At 45.1% G+C, this 17,500-nt stretch overlaps 1 protein-coding gene across 1 annotated transcript in view; it reads right to left on the minus strand.

Moving 5' to 3' along the window:
• LOC311124012 (plexin-B3-like) overlaps positions 1-17,500 on the minus strand; it is a 73,792-nt gene that overhangs the window by 35,132 nt on the left and 21,160 nt on the right. The window contains exons 11-17 of the mRNA XM_084198233.1: positions 16,636-16,787; positions 15,216-15,321; positions 12,281-12,417; positions 11,617-11,793; positions 4,408-4,570; positions 3,715-3,951; positions 2,528-2,686 (exon numbers count right to left, since the gene is read on the minus strand). Of these exons, the coding sequence (XP_084054359.1) occupies positions 2,528-2,686; positions 3,715-3,951; positions 4,408-4,570; positions 11,617-11,793; positions 12,281-12,417; positions 15,216-15,321; positions 16,636-16,787 (1,131 nt within the window). The remainder of the gene's footprint in view (positions 1-2,527; positions 2,687-3,714; positions 3,952-4,407; positions 4,571-11,616; positions 11,794-12,280; positions 12,418-15,215; positions 15,322-16,635; positions 16,788-17,500) is intronic.

Here is a 17,500-nt window from a genome sequence, read left to right on the forward strand (position 1 = left end):
ACCCTAAGGCTGTGTATAGGGACAGACTAACCCTAAGGCTGTGTATAGGGACAGTAGACTAACCCTAAGGCTGTGTATAGGGACAGTAGACTAACCCTAAGGCTGTGTATAGGGACAGTAGACTAACCCTAAGGCTGTGTATAGGGACAGTAGACTAACCCCTAAGGCTGTGTATAGGGACAGTAGACTAACCCTAAGGCTGTGTATAGGGACAGACTAACCCTAAGGCTGTGTATAGGGACAGACTAACCCTAAGGCTGTGTATAGGGACAGTAGACTAACCCTAAGGCTGTGTATAGGGACAGACTAACCCTAAGGCTGTGTATAGGGACAGACTAACCCTAAGGCTGTGTATAGGGACAGTAGACTAACCCTAAGGCTGTGTATAGGGACAGTAGACTAACCCCTAAGGCTGTGTATAGGGACAGTAGACTAACCCTAAGGCTGTGTATAGGGACAGACTAACCCTAAGGCTGTGTATAGGGACAGACTAACCCTAAGGCTGTGTATAGGGACAGTAGACTAACCCTAAGGCTGTGTATAGGGACAGACTAACCCTAAGGCTGTGTATAGGGACAGACTAACCCTAAGGCTGTGTATAGGGACAGACTAACCCTAAGGCTGTGTATAGGGACAGTAGACTAACCCCTAAGGCTGTGTATAGGGACAGTAGACTAACCCTAAGGCTGTGTATAGGGACAGTAGACTAACCCCTAAGGCTGTGTATAGGGACAGTAGACTACCCCTAAGGCTGTGTATAGGGACAGTAGACTAACCCTAAGGCTGTGTATAGGGACAGTAGACTAACCCCTAAGGCTGTGTATAGGGACAGACTAACCCTAAGGCTGTGTATAGGGACAGTAGACTAACCCCTAAGGCTGTGTATAGGGACAGTAGACTAACCCCTAAGGCTGTGTATAGGGACAGTAGACTAACCCTAAGGCTGTGTATAGGGACAGACTAACCCTAAGGCTGTGTATAGGGACAGTAGACTAACCCCTAAGGCTGTGTATAGGGACAGTAGACTAACCCTAAGGCTGTGTATAGGGACAGACTAACCCTAAGGCTGTGTATAGGGACAGTAGACTAACCCTAAGGCTGTGTATAGGGACAGACTAACCCTAAGGCTGTGTATAGGGACAGTAGACTAACCCCTAAGGCTGTGTATAGGGACAGTAGACTAACCCCTAAGGCTGTGTATAGGGACAGTAGACTAACCCTAAGGCTGTGTATAGGGACAGTAGACTAACCCTAAGGCTGTGTATAGGGACAGTACACTAACCCCTAAGGCTGTGTATAGGGACAGTAGACTAACCCCTAAGGCTGTGTATAGGGACAGTAGACTAACCCTAAGGCTGTGTATAGGGACAGTAGACTAACTCTAAGGCTGTGTATAGGGACAGTAGACTAACCCTAAGGCTGTGTATAGGGACAGTAGACTAACCCTAAGGCTGTGTATAGGGACAGTAGACTAACTCTAAGGCTGTGTATAGGGACAGTAGACTAACCCTAAGGCTGTGTATAGGGACAGACTAACCCTAAGGCTGTGTATAGGGACAGACTAACCCTAAGGCTGTGTATAGGGACAGTAGACTAACCCTAAGGCTGTGTATAGGGACAGTAGACTAACCCTAAGGCTGTGTATAGGGACAGTAGACTAACCCTAAGGCTGTGTATAGGGACAGACTAACCCTAAGGCTGTGTATAGGGACAGACTAACCCTAAGGCTGTGTATAGGGACAGTAGACTAACCCTAAGGCTGTGTATAGGGACAGTAGACTAACCCTAAGGCTGTGTATAGGGACAGTAGACTAACCCTAAGGCTGTGTATAGGGACAGTAGACTAACCCTAAGGCTGTGTATAGGGACAGTAGACTAACCCTAAGGCTGTGTATAGGGACAGTAGACTAACCCTAAGGCTGTGTATAGGGACAGTAGACTAACCCTAAGGCTGTGTATAGGGACAGACTAACCCTAAGGCTGTGTATAGGGACAGTAGACTAACCCTAAGGCTGTGTATAGGGACAGACTAACCCTAAGGCTGTGTATAGGGACAGTATACTAACCCTAAGGCTGTGTATAGGGACAGACTAACCCTAAGGCTGTGTATAGGGACAGACTAACCCTAAGGCTGTGTATAGGGACAGTAGACTAACCCTAAGGCTGTGTATAGGGACAGTAGACTAACCCTAAGGCTGTGTATAGGGACAGTAGACTAACCCCTAAGGCTGTGTATAGGGACAGTAGACTAACCCTAAGGCTGTGTATAGGGACAGACTAACCCTAAGGCTGTGTATAGGGACAGACTAACCCTAAGGCTGTGTATAGGGACAGTAGACTAACCCTAAGGCTGTGTATAGGGACAGACTAACCCTAAGGCTGTGTATAGGGACATACTAACCCTAAGGCTGTGTATAGGGACAGTAGACTAACCCCTAAGGCTGTGTATAGGGACAGTAGACTACCCCTAAGGCTGTGTATAGGGACAGTAGACTAACCCTAAGGCTGTGTATAGGGACAGACTAACCCTAAGGCTGGGCAGTTCGTTGTTCCCCAGACTGGCTGGCTGTTTCTCAGGAGGTTCACAGTACAGGTGAGTACTGTCCAGAGTTTTGACCTCACACTCCTGGTCACCCAACCTGGCCACCACCTCCCCTCGGGTCATCGCACGCGTCAGGTCCTTACCCTGGGGGAGAGAGACATCCAAGGGTTAGTCAGGTCCTTACCCTGGGGGAGAGAGACATCCAAGGGTTAGTCAGGTCCTTACCCTGGGGGAGAGAGACATCCATGGGTTAGTCAGGTCCTTACCCTGGGGGAGAGATAGAGAGATCCATGGGTTAGTCAGGTCCTTACCCTGGGGGAGAGAGACATCCATGGGTTAGTCAGGTCCTTACCCTGGGGGAGAGATAGAGAGATCCATGGGTTAGTCAGGTCCTTACCCTGGGGGAGAGAGACATCCAAGGGTTAGTCAGGTCCTTACCCTGGGGGAGAGATAGAGAGATCCATGGGTTAGTCAGGTCCTTACCCTGGGGGAGAGATAGAGAGATCCATGGGTTAGTCAGGTCCTTACCCTGGGGGAGAGATAGAGAGATCCATGGGTTAGTCAGGTCCTTACCCTGGGGGAGAGATAGAGAGATCCATGGGTTAGTCAGGTCCTTACCCTGGGGGAGAGATAGAGACATCCATGGGTTAGTCAGGTCCTTACCCTGGGGGAGAGAGAGAGATCCATGGGTTAGTCAGGTCCTTACCCTGGGGGAGAGATAGAGAGATCCATGGGTTAGTCAGGTCCTTACCCTGGGGGAGAGAGAGAGATCCATGGGTTAGTCAGGTCCTTACCCTGGGGGAGAGATAGAGACATCCATGGGTTAGTCAGGTCCTTACCCTGGGGGAGCGATAGAGAGATCCATGGGTTAGTCAGGTCCTTACCCTGGGGGAGAGAGAGAGAGATCCATGGGTTAGTCAGGTCCTTACCCTGGGGGAGAGAGAGAGATCCATGGGTTAGTCAGGTCCTTACCCTGGGGGAGAGATAGAGAGATCCATGGGTTAGTCAGGTCCTTCCAAATCAAATCAGATAAAGTGGTAATACGATGCATTTCATTGTGTGCTGCGTACAAGTCGCTTCATAAGATAGCATTTCATCGACCCCACAGGGGATATTTGACCAATAAAGACAACAATAAACATAAATGAATACATTTAAAAATTATATCTCACCTCCACAGCGATGACCCCTCCAGGTTTGAAGTGGTAGGGTGTGTCCGGGTCGTCTCTGTTCAGAGCGTACAGCTCTGGGTTGGGGTAGTAAGAGAACGCCTTCCCCGTGACGCTCTCAAACGCCACCTTAACGTTGTCCAGCTCAAACCACACCCCCATGACCTTAGAGTCAGGGGTCACACGTGGGGTCAAACAGGTCATCTCAGTGGAAGAGACCACCGTACAATGCTCCTGCTCCTGAGAGAGAGACAGCGAGAGAGAGAGAGAGAGAGATGTTCGTTTTTAAAGAGATGGGTCTGAATCAGTTATCAAATTACTTGGAGTCCAGAAGCTTTCCCATGCATTTGATTTGATTTATTTGACCATTTAAAAAACACAATTCAACTATACACAATACACTGCATTTAAAATCATCCAGTATAACACAACAAAAGTTGAACAACTTATGTCCATTGTGGTCCTCTTGTTTTGGTTGGCAGGCAGGTAAAGGCTTACTGATAGAGATCCACCAAATACATGAAAATACAATGGCTGCGTTTACACAGGCAGCCCAATTCAGATGTTTTGTCCAATTATTGGCAAAGGAGCTGATCTGATTGGTCAAAAGACCAAATCAGTGAAAAAAATATCAGAATTGGGCTGCCTGTGTAAACGCAGCCATATTGAAATGTCTAGTATCAATCTGGGCTTTACCTTTGACATGGTGCTGTTGAAGGCCATTTGGTCGTTTTGGGCCCACAGTCTGGCATATCTCCTCCTCACCAACATGTTCTCTTTAGGCTCCACCCACACAGTTATCATTGGCTGCTGCACCACGTACAGGCTACGCCCACTCACCTTTATACCGCGTCCACCCCTGGAAAAACATTAATTTCATAAGATATTTCACACTATCTGGTTTAGATTGAATGATTATTCACAGTCCTATAGGTTATGTGGTTTAGATTGACCTACAGGTTATCTGGTTTAGATTGACCTACAGGTTATGTGGTTTAGATTGACCTACAGGTTATCTGGTTTAGATTGACCTACAGGTTATCTGGTTTAGATTGACCTACAGGTTATCTGGTTTAGATTGACCTACAGGTTATCTGGTTTAGATTGACCTACAGGTTATCTGGTTTAGATTGACCTACAGGTTATCTGGTTTAGATTGACCTACAGGTTATGTGGTTTAGATTGACCTACAGGTTATGTGGTTTAGATTGACCTACAGGTTATGTGGTTTAGATTGACCTACAGGTTATCTGGTTTAGATTGACCTACAGGTTATCTGGTTTAGATTGACCTACAGGTTATGTGGTTTAGATTGACCTACAGGTTATCTGGTTTAGATTGACCTACAGGTTATGTGGTTTAGATTGACCTACAGGTTATCTGGTTTAGATTGACCTACAGGTTATCTGGTTTAGATTGACCTACAGGTTATCTGGTTTAGATTGACCTACAGGTTATCTGGTTTAGATTGACCTACAGGTTATCTGGTTTAGATTGACCAACAGGTTATCTGGTTTAGATTGACCAACAGGTTATCTGGTTTAGATTGACCAACAGGTTATCTGGTTTAGATTGACCAACAGGTTATCTGGTTTAGATTGACCTACAGGTTATCTGGTTTAGATTGACCTACAGGTTATCTGGTTTAGATTGACCAACAGGTTATCTGGTTTAGATTGACCTACAGGTTATCTGGTTTAGATTGACCTACAGGTTATCTGGTTTAGATTGACCTACAGGTTATCTGGTTTAGATTGACCTACAGGTTATGTGGTTTAGATTGACCTACAGGTTATGTGGTTTAGATTGACCTACAGGTTATCTGGTTTAGATTGACCTACAGGTTATCTGGTTTAGATTGACCTACAGGTTATCTGGTTTAGATTGACCTACAGGTTATCTGGTTTAGATTGACTAACAGGTTATCTGGTTTAGATTGACTAACAGGTTATCTGGTTTAGATTGACCTACAGGTTATCTGGTTTAGATTGACTAACAGACCTACAGTGCATTCGGAAAGTTACAGCCTTATTCTAAAGTGGATTAAATTGTGTTTTTCACTCATCAATCTACACACAATACCCCATAATGACAAAGCGAAAACAGGTTTTTACAATTTTTTGAAAATGTACTAGAAATAAAAAATGTTTTTATAAAAAAACTGAAATATCACACTTACATAAGTATTCAGACCCTTTACTCAGTACTTTGTTGAAGCACCTTTGGCAGCGATTACAGCATCGAGTCTTCTTGGGTATGAAGCTACAAGCTTGGCACACCTGTATTTGGGGGTGTTTCTCCCATTCTTCTCTGCAGATCCTCTCAAGCTCTGTCAGGTTGGATGGGGAGCGTCGCTGCACAGCTATTTTCAGGTCTCTCCAGAGATGTTCGATCGGGTTCAAGTCCGGGCTCTGGCTGGGCCACTCAAGGACATTCAGAGACTTGTCCCGAAGCCACTCCTGCGTTGTCTTGGCTGTGTGCTTAGGGTTGTTGTCCTGTTGGAAGGTGAACCTTTGCCCCAGTCTGAGGTCCTAAGCGCTCTGGAGCAGGCTTTCATCAAGGATCTCTCTGTACTTTGCTCCGTTCATCTTTCCCTCAATCCTGACTAGTCTCCCAGTCCATGATGCTGAAAAACATCCCCACAGCATGATGCTGCCACCACCATGCTTCACCGTAGGGATGGTGCCAGGTTTCCTCCAGACATGACGCTTGTCATTCAGGCCAAAGAGTTCAATCTTGGTTTCATCAGACCAGAGAATCTTGTTTCTCATGGTCTGAGAGTCCTTTAGGTGCCTTTTGGCAAACTCCAAGCGGGCTGTCATGTGCCTTTTACTGAGGAGTGGCTTCCGTCTGGCCACTCTACCATAAAGGCCTAATTGGTGGAGTGCTGCAGAGATGGTTGTCCTTCTGGAAGGTTCTCCCATTTCCACAGAGGAACCCTGGAGCTCTGTCAGAGTGACCATCAGGTTCTTGGTCACCTCCCTGACCAAGGCCCTTCTCCCCCGATTGCTCAGTTTGGCCGGGCGGCCAGCTCTAGGAAGAGTCTTGGTGGTTCCAAACTTCTTCCATTTAAGAATGATGGAGGCCACTGTGTTCTTGGGGACCTTCAATGCTGCAGAAATGTTTTGGTACCCTTCCCCAGATCTGTGCCTCGACACAATCCTGTCTCGGAGCTCTATTGACAATTCCTTCGACCTAATGGCTTGGTTTTTGCTCTGACATGCACTGTCAACATTTACATTTAGTCATTTAGCAGATGCTCTTATCCAGAGTGACTTACAGTTAGTGAGGGCATACATTTTTCATACTGGCCCCCCGTGGGAAACGAACCCACAACCCTGGCGTTGCAAGCGCGATGCTCTACCAACTGAGCTACAGGGGACTACAACTGTATGACCTTATATAGACAGGTGTGTGCCTTTCCAAATCATGTCCAATCAATTGAATTTACCACAGGTGGGCTCCAATCAAGTTGTAGAAACATCTCAAGGATAAACAATGGAAACAGGATGCACCTGAGCTCAATATTGAGTCTCATAGCAAAGGGTCTGAATAATTATGTAAATAAGGTATTTCTGTTTTTTATTTTTAATACATTTGCCAAAATTTCTACAAACCTGTTTTCGCTTTGTCATTATGGGGTATTGTGTGTAGATTGATGAGGGAAAATTTAATTTCATCAATTGTAGAATAAGGCTGTAACGTAACAAAATGTGGAAAAAGTCAAGGGGTCTGAATACTTTCCGAAGGCACTGTATAAGTTAGCAATCTTTGTATCTGCAGCACTATTTGCTATTCAAGTGTTCTAAATGGCACCCTATGTACTGCCCTATTCCCTATGTACTGCCCTATTCCCTATATACTGCCCTATTCCCTATATACTGCCCTATTCCCTATATACTGCCCTATTCCCTATGTAGTGCCCTATTCCCTATATACTGCCCTATTCCCTATATACTGCTCTATTCCCTATATACTGCCCTATTCCCTATATACTTCCCTATTCATTATATACTGCCCTATTCCCAATGTAGTGCCCTATTCCCTATATACTGCCCTATTCCCTATGTAGTGCCCTATTCCCTATATACTGCCCTATTCCCTACATAGTGCCCTATTCCCTATATACTGCCCTATTCCCTATGTAGTGCCCTATATACTGCCCTATTCCCTATGTAGTGCCCTATTCCCTTTATACTGCCCTATTCCCTACATACTGCCCTATTCCCTATATACTGCCCTATTCCCTACATACTGCCCTATATACTGCCCTATTCCCTATGTAGTGCCCTATTCCCTTTATACTGCCCTATTCCCTACATACTGCCCTATTCCCTATATACTGCCCTATTCCCTACATACCGCCCTATATACTGCCCTATTCCCTATGTAGTGCCCTATTCCCTTTATACTGCCCTATTCCCTACATACTGCCCTATTCCCTATATACTGCCCTATTCCCTACATACTGCCCTATATACAGCCCTATTCCCTATGTAGTGCCCTATTCCCTTTATACTGCCATATTCCCTACATACTGCCCTATTCCCTACATACTGCCCTATTCCCTACATACTGCCCTATATACTGCCCTATTCCCTATGTAGTGCTCTATTCCCTTTATACTGCCCTATTCCCTACATACTGCCCTATTCCCTACATACTGCCCTATTCCCTATATACTGCCCTATTCCCTATGTAGTGCCCTATATACTGCCCTATTCCCTATGTAGTGCCCTATTCCCTTTATACTGCCCTATCCCTACATACTGCCCTATTCCCTATATACTGCCCTATTCCCTACATACTGCCCTATATACTGCCCTATTCCCTATGTAGTGCCCTATTCCCTTTATACTGCCCTATTCCCTACATACTGCCCTATTCCCTATATACTGCCCTATTCCCTATATACTGCCCTATTCCCTATATACTGCCCTATTCCCTATGTAGTGCCCTATATACTGCCCTATTCCCTATGTAGTGCCCTATTCCCTTTATACTGCCCTATTCCCTACATACTGCCCTATTCCCAATGTAGTGCCCTATTCCCTACATACTGCCCTATATACTGCCCTATTCCCTATATACTGCCCTATTCCCTATGTAGTGCCCTATTCCCTTTATACTGCCCTATTCCCTACATACTGCCCTATATACTGCTCTATTCCCTATATACTGCCCTATTCCCTATATACTGCCCTATTCCCTATGTAGTGCCCTATATACTGCCCTATTCCCTATGTAGTGCCCTATTCCCTTTATACTGCCCTATTCCCTACATACTGCCATATTCCCTACATACTGCCCTATTCCCTATGTAGTGCCCTATTCCCTATGTAGTGCCCTATATACTGCCCTATTCCCTACAGTGGGGAAAAAAAGTATTTAGTCAGCCACCAATTGTGCAAGTTCTCCCACTTAAAAAGATGAGAGAGGCCTGTAATTTTCATCATAGGTACACGTCAACTATGACAGACAAATTGAGAAAAGAAAATCCCGAAAATCACATTGTAGGATTTTTAATTAATTAATTTGCAAATTATGGTGGAAAATAAGTATTTGGTCACCTACAAACAAGCAAGATTTCTGGCTCTCACAGACCTGTAACTTCTTCTTTAAGAGGCTCCTCTGTCCTCCACTCGTTACCTGTATTAATGGCACCTGTTTGAACTTGTTATCAGTATAAAAGACACCTGTCCACAACCTCAAACAGTCACACTCCAAACTCCACTATAGCCAAGACCAAAGAGCTGTCAAAGGACACCAGAAACAAAATTGTAGACCTGCACCAGGCTGGGAAGACTGAATCTGCAATAGGTAAGCAGCTTGGTTTGAAGAAATCAACTGTGGGAGCAATTATTAGGAAATGGAAGACATACAAGACCACTGATAATCTCCCTCGATCTGGGGCTCCACGCAAGATCTCACCCCGTGGGGTCAAAATGATCACAAGAACGGTGAGCAAAAATCCCAGAATCACACGGGGGGACCTAGTGAATGACCTGCAGAGAGCTGGGACCAAAGTAACAAAGCCTACCATCAGTAACACACTACGCCGCCAGGGACTCAAATCCTGCAGTGCAAGACATGTCCCCCTGCTTAAGCCAGTACATGTCCAGGCCCGTCTGAAGTTTGCTAGAGTGCATCCAGAAGAGGATTGGGAGAATGTCATATGGTCAGATGAAACCAAAATATAACTTTTTGGTAAAAACTCAACTCGTCGTGTTTGGAGGACAAAGAATGCTGAGTTGCATCCAAATAACACCATACCTACTGTGAAGCATGGGGGTGGAAACATCATGCTTTGGGGCTGTTTTTCTGCAAAGGGACCAGGACGACTGATCCGTGTAAAGGAAAGAATGAATGGGGCCATGTATCGTGAGATTTTGAGTGAAAACCTCCTTCCATCAGCAAGGGCATTGAAGATGAAACGTGGCTGGGTCTTTCAGCATGACAATGATCCCAAACACACCGCCCGGGCAACGAAGGAGTGGCTTCGTAAGAAGCATTTCAAGGTCCTGGAGTCTCCAGATCTCAACCCCATAGAAAATCTTTGGAGGGAGTTGAAAGTCTCTGTTGCCCAGCGACAGCCCCAAAACATCACTGCTCTAGAGGAGATCTGCATGGAGGAATGGGCCAAAATACCAGCAACAGTGTGTGAAAACCTTGTGAAGACTTACAGAAAATGTTTGACCTGTGTCATTGCCAACAAAGGGTATATAACAAAGTATTGAGAAACTTTTGTTATTGACCAAATACTTATTTTCCACCATAATTTGCAAATAAATTCATTAAAAATCCTACAATGTGATTTTCTGGATTTTTTTCCCCTAATTTTGTCTGTCATAGTTGACGTGTACCTATGATGAAAATTACAGGCCTCTCTCATCTTTTTAAGTGGGAGAACTTGCACAATTGGTGGCTGACTAAATACTTTTTTCCCCCACTGTATGTAGTGCCCTATTCCCTACATACTGCCCTATATACTGCCCTATTCCCTATGTAGTGCCCTATTCCCTTTATACTGCCCTATTCCCTTTATACTGCCCTATTCCCTACATACTGCCCTATTCCCTATATACTGCCCTATTCCCTATATACTGCCCTATTCCCTATGTAGTGCCCTATATACTGCCCTATCCCCTATGTAGTGCCCTATTCCCTTTATACTGCCCTATTCCCTACATACTGCCCTATTCCCTATATACTGCCCTATTCCCTATATACTGCCCTATTCCCTACATACCGCCCTATATACTGCCCTATTCCCTTTATACTGCCCTATTCCCTATGTAGTGCCCTATTCCCTATATACTGCCCTATTCCCTACATACCGCCCTACATACTGCCCTATTCCCTATATACTGCCCTATTCCCTATATACTGCCCTATTCCCTATATACTGCCCTATTCCCTACATACTGCCCTATTCCCTACATACTGCCCTATTCCCTATATACTGCCCTATTCCCTATATACTACCCTATTCCCTACATACCGCCATATATACTGCCCTATTCCCTATATACTGCCCTATTCCCTTTATACTGCCCTATTCCCTATATACTGCCCTATTCCCTACATACTGCCCTATTCCCTACATACCGCCCTATATACTGCCCTATTCCCTATGTAGTGCCCTATTCCCTATATACTGCCCTATTCCCTACATACCGCCCTATATACTGCCCTATTCCCTTTATACTGCCCTATTCCCTATGTAGTGCCCTATTCCCTATATACTGCCCTATTCCCTACATACCGCCCTATATACTGCCCTATTCCCTTTATACTGCTCTATTCCCTATGTAGTGCCCTATTCCCTATATACTGCCCTATTCCCTATGTAGTGCACTACTTTTGACCAGGGTGTATAGGGAATAGGGTTCCAGTGTTCCTCACTCGTAGAAGCTCTCAGCAGGAAAGGCCTTGGTGATGACGGGGTCCTCCATGTAGCGAAACACCTGGCCAGGTACCCTCCTCTCTGCCTTCCCAAACAACACCCGCACTGTCAGCTCTGCTGTCTGGTTACTGGGGCTGGTCCTGCATACCAGGTGAGTCTCATTCACCTCCTCAACACTGGAAAAGAGAGAGAGAGAGAGAGAGACAGAGAGAGAGAGAGAGAGAGAGAGAGAGAAGAGAGAAGGAAGAGAGAGAGAGAGAGAGAGAGAGAGAGAGAGAGAGAGAGAGAGAGAGAGAGAGAGAGAGAGAGAGAGAGAGAGAGAGAGAGAGAGAGAGAGGGAGAGAGAGATAGAGAGAGATAGATAGAGAGAGAGAGAGATAGAGACAGAGAGACAGAGAGAGAGAGAGAGCGAGAGAGAGAGAGAGAGAGAGAGAGAGAGAGAGAGAGAGAGAGAGAGAGAGAGAGAGAGAGTTATTATTATGGTGTCTGTCTGGTTACTAGGGCTGGTCCTACACACCAACTGGGTCCCTTTCACCTCCTCAACACTGTAGCAGAGTTATTGTGTGTGTGTGTGAGAGAGAGGGGGATGGGGGGGGGGGACACCGACACAGAGAGCGCGCGAGAGAGAGAGACAGCTAAAGAAGTAATAGTAGAGGTATTTACATGTAGCAGGGTTGTTGTCCTACGTATGCAGTCAGGTCCTTCCTCTGTCCCGTTAGCAGCCGAGTCCCCTGGACGGTCAGGGTGGTCCCTCCTGATAGAGGGCCCTTATCAGGGACTATACCAGTCAACTGGGGGTCCTATACACAGAGAGACATGGTTATACTGTAGTATCTAACCCAAACTATAACTCTAGACGGTCAGGGTGGTCCCTCCTCATACAGGACCCTTATCAGGACTATACCAGTCAACTGGGGGTCCTATACACAGAGAGACATGGTTATACTGTAGTATCTAACCCAAACTATAACTCTAGACGGTCAGGGTGGTCCCTCCTCATACAGGACCCTTATCAGGGACTATACCAGTCAACTGGGGGTCCTATACACAGAGAGACATGGTTATACTGTAGTATCTAACCCAAACTATAACTCTAGACGGTCAGGGTGGTCCCTCCTCATACAGGACCCTTATCAGGGACTATACCAGTCAACTGGGGGTCCTATACACAGAGAGACATGGTTATACTGTAGTATCTAACCCAAACTATAACTCTAGACGGTCAGGGTGGTCCCTCCTCATACAGGACCCTTATCAGGGACTATACCAATCAACTGGGGGGCAGAATCAGTGTTTAATAGTCACATGTGCAGGGTTGCAGGTGTGATTGCAGGGTACAGTGAAAATCTTAGTCTCAACAAAAATTATAACTTTAAGAAATAAATAATATATTTTATATTTGAGATTCTTCAAATAGCCACCCTTTGCCTTGATGACAGCTTTGCACACTCTTGGTATTCTCTCAACCAGCTTCATGAGGTAGTCACCTGGAATGCATTTCAATTAACAGGTGTGCCTTTTTAAAAGTTCATTTGTGGAATTTATTTCCTTCTTAATGCGTTTGAGCCAATCAGTTGTGTTGTGACAAGGTAGGTGTGGTATACAGAAGAGCCCTATTTGGTAAAAGACCAAGTCCATATTATGGCAAGAACAGCTCAAATAAGCAAAGAGAAACGACAGTCCATCATTACTTTAAGACATGAAGGTCAGTCAATCCGGAACATTTCAAGAACTTTGAAAGTTTCTTCAATTGCACTCGCAAAAACCATCAAGCGCTATGATGAAATTGGCTCTCATGAGGACCGCCACATGAAAGGAAGACCCAGAGTTACCTCTACTGCAGAGGATAAGTTCATTAGAGTTACCAGCCTCAGAAATTGCAGCCCAAGTCAATGCTTCACAGAGTTCAAGTAACAGACGCATCTCAACATCAACTGTTCAGAGGAGACTGTGTGAATCAGGCCTTCATGGTCGAATTGCTGCAAAGAAACCACTACTAAAGGACACCAATTACAAGAAGAGACTTACTTGGGCCAAGGAACACGAGCAATGGACATTAGACCGGTGGAAATCTGTCCTTTGGTCTGATGAGTCCAAATTTGAGATTTTTGGTTCCAACCGCCATGTCTTTGTGAGATGCAGAGTAGGTGAACGGATGATCTCTGCATGTGTGGTTCCCACCGTGAAGCATGGAGGAGGAGGTGTGATGGTGTGGGGGTGCTTTGCTGGTGACACTGTCTGTGATTTATTTATAATTCAAGGCACACTTAATCAGCATGGCTACCACAGCATTCTGCAGCGATACACCATCCCATCTGGTTTGGGCTTAGTGGGACTATCATTTGTTTTTCAACAGGACAATGACCCAACACACCTCCAGGCTGTGTAAGGGCTATTTGACCAAGAAGGAGAGTGATGGAGTGCTGCATCAGATGACCTGGCCTCCACAATCACCCAACCTCAACCCAACAAAGCTGTCATCAAGGCAAAGGGTGGCTACTTTGAAGAATCTAAAATCTAAAATATATTTTGATTTGTTTAACACTTTTTTGGTTACTAAATGATTCCATATGTGTAATATTTCATAGTTTTGATGTCTTCACTATTGTTCTACATTGTAGAAAATAGTAAAAAATAAAAAATAATCCTTGAATGAGTAGGTGTGTCCAATCTTTTGACTGGTACTGTATACACTCCCTCAATTACCTCGACAAACTTGTACCCCCGCACTGACTCAGTACCAGTACCCCCTGTATAAATACCCTTGTTATTGTTATTTTATTGTGTAACTTTTTTTTTTTTTTACTTAAAATATTTACAAAATAAACTCTTATTTTTCTTTAAACTGCATTGTTGGTTAAGGGCATGTAAGTATAATTTCATGGAAAGGTCTACACATGTGACAAATACAATTAGATTTGACTTGAGTAGCCTGCTAAACGTTTAGCAGCCGCGGCCCAGCGATGGTACCGAGCCTGAAATAATTGGCCGCTTTTTGGAATCTTTCAGAGCTAGAATCAGTTCTTTAAAATCCATTTTTCAGCAGTTCCGAGCTAGCCCTCCTGATGTCGTTTGACCCCACATGGACTACGACAGTGTCAGCTCCCGGCAGCTGTCGTAAAACGTCAGGAAAGCAGTCTTGTAATGTCCTGTACTCGTGCTCCAGGATAACACAGGGTTTTTCAAGCCAGAGAAGTGAGTGAGAGAGTGAGTGAGTGAGGAGTGAGTGAGTGAGTGAGTGAGTGAGTGAGTGAGTGAGTGAGTGAGTGAGTGAGTGTGTGAGTGTGTGAGTGAGTGAGTGAGTGAGTGAGTGAGTGAGTGAGTGTGTGAGTGTGTGAGTGAGTGAGTGAGTGAGTGTGTGAGTGTGTGAGTGAGTGAGTGAGTGAGTGAGTGAGTGAGTGAGTGAGTGAGTGAGTGAGTGAGTGAGTGAGTGAGTGAGTGAGTGAGTGAGTGAGTGAGTGAGTGAGTGAGTGAGTGAGTGAGTGAGTGAGTGAGTGAGTGAGTGTGTGAGTGTGTGAGTGAGTGAGTGAGTGAGTGAGTGAGTGAGTGAGTGAGTGAGTGAGTGAGTGAGTGAGTGAGTGAGTGAGTGAGTGAGTACCTGGTAGGTGAATGTCTGCAGTGACTGTCCAGGTTCCGAGTCTCCCACGGTAACGACGACTGGTCCCTCTGTCTCCTGTTTACTGGGCTGGAGCTCACACACTATCCTGGAACACACACACACACACACACACACACACACACACACACACGACCAGACAATTAGCGTACAGTACACACACTATCCTGAAACACACAGGAAAAACAAACACAAACACAGAGCTGACCTTAAGTTCACGTTTGAAGTGACTCAAATCCAATTTTTTGGGAATAACCTGTTATTTTTCCTGCAGTCTGAACAGCCAAAAAGCACATGGAATCGGATATTTCAACCCACATTTCAAACCACCTTCGTAGGTGGTTTGAAGTCCGATAGAAATCGTATTCCTGGCCATGCGACTTGTGTCTGAATGGTCAATTTTGATTTAATTGCCCTCAAGTGGTTTTTAGGCTGTTATTGGGCATATCTTGTTTCTTGCTAGCTACTCTGTTGACTGTTTGACGAGAACGTGTGGTAGCTAACTAGCTTGTTAATTGTTTACAAACAAATTAGTGAATGTCTTAGAACGCTAACCAGCTACCTTCAGTAGCTAGCCAGTTGACTCCTGTGGCTAGACAAAAATGACTTTTTTTGAAAGTTGGATCATCTTATCCTTTGAGGTTTTAAAAGTGTTCTTACACTATGATTTAGATCATTCAAAGCAGCTGGGAAACGCCCATGGCAGGCATTGTTGTCACCTTAGCTTGCTACATAACTTCGGAGTGACAGGAAGCACGAGCACCACCACCAATCAGCCTACACCACTTCACACCCACCTGTCGTTACTATGACAACTAGCGTAACCATGTCAGGAAATGACTGCTGTCTGAACTCACACAAACCCGATTTGGTCACTTGCAACATGCTGTTTGGACAGTCAATATTCCAAAATGGATTTGAAAAACAAAACTGATTTGAGCATTAAGGGGATACTTTGGGGGTTTTCTTTTGGCAATTAGGCCCTTTAATTCCCCAGAGTCAAATGAACTCATGAATACCATTTTTATGTCTCTGTGTCCAGTAGTAAGAGGTAGTTTTGCGAGCCAATGCTAACTAGCGTTAGCACAATGACTGGAAGTCCATGGGTATCTGCTAGCATGCTAACTCTGGGGAAGTAGATAAAGGGCCTCCTTGCCAAAATCCCGATATATCCCTTTAAGGCCTGCAATGCTTTTCACACAAGTTTATGTTAAAAGTGGTGACATCAGTAAAATAAGGACTTCACACACACATACACAGAAATCACACACATAGACAGGTTTATGTGAAAAGTGGGGACGTCAGAAAAAACTGCTAAATGGGGACCTCAGCTTCAAACACATGCACACAGACAGACACACACACACACACACACACACACACACACACACAGTGTAATTACCTGGTTGAGATGAGGTATCCATGGGGCTGAGGCAGGCAGCTGACCCCAGCTACAGTCACTCCTCCCTGGATGTCTTGGTAGTGCATCCCCAGGTTGGACCCATGGATGGTGACCAGAACTCCTCCCTCCACCGGACCACTCAATGGCTGGATCTGACAGGGACAGAACAGAACAGGAGAGGAGAGGACAGAACAGGACAGAACAGGACAGAACAGGAGAGGACAGAACAGGAGAGGACAGAACAGGAGAGGACAGGACAGAACAGGAGAGGAGAGGAGAAGAGAGGACAGGACAGGAGAGGACAGAACAGGACAGAACAGGAGAGGACAGAACAGGAGAGGACAGGACAGAACAGGACAGAACAGAACAGGAGAGGACAGAACAGGAGAGGACAGGACAGAACAGGACAGAACAGAACAGGAGAGGACAGAACAGGACAGAACAGGACAGAACAGGAGAGGACAGAACAGGAGAGGACAGGACAGAACAGGACAGAACAGAACAGGAGAGGACAGAACAGGAGAGGACAGGACAGAACAGGACAGAACAGAACAGGAGAGGACAGAACAGGACAGAAAAGGGGTTTACTAATATACAAAAACAACATGGTATAGGAGTTAGACAAACTTCAGTCTCAATGTTGTTTTTGTCACTTCAGTCTCAATGTTGTTTTTGTAACTTTAGTCTCAATGTTGTTTTTGTAACTTCAGTCTCAATGTTGTTTTTGTAACTTCAGTCTCAATGTTGTTTTTGTAACTTCAGTCTCAATGTTGTTTTTGTAACTTCAGTCTCAATGTTGTTTTTGTAACTTCAGTCTCAATGTTGTTTTTGTAACTTCAGTCTGAATGTTGTTTTTGTAACTTCA

The sequence above is a fragment of the Coregonus lavaretus genome, assembly GCF_964263955.1.
Source record: "Coregonus lavaretus genome assembly, contig: HAP1_SCAFFOLD_622, whole genome shotgun sequence".
In the NCBI taxonomy this organism is placed as follows: domain Eukaryota; kingdom Metazoa; phylum Chordata; class Actinopteri; order Salmoniformes; family Salmonidae; genus Coregonus; species Coregonus lavaretus.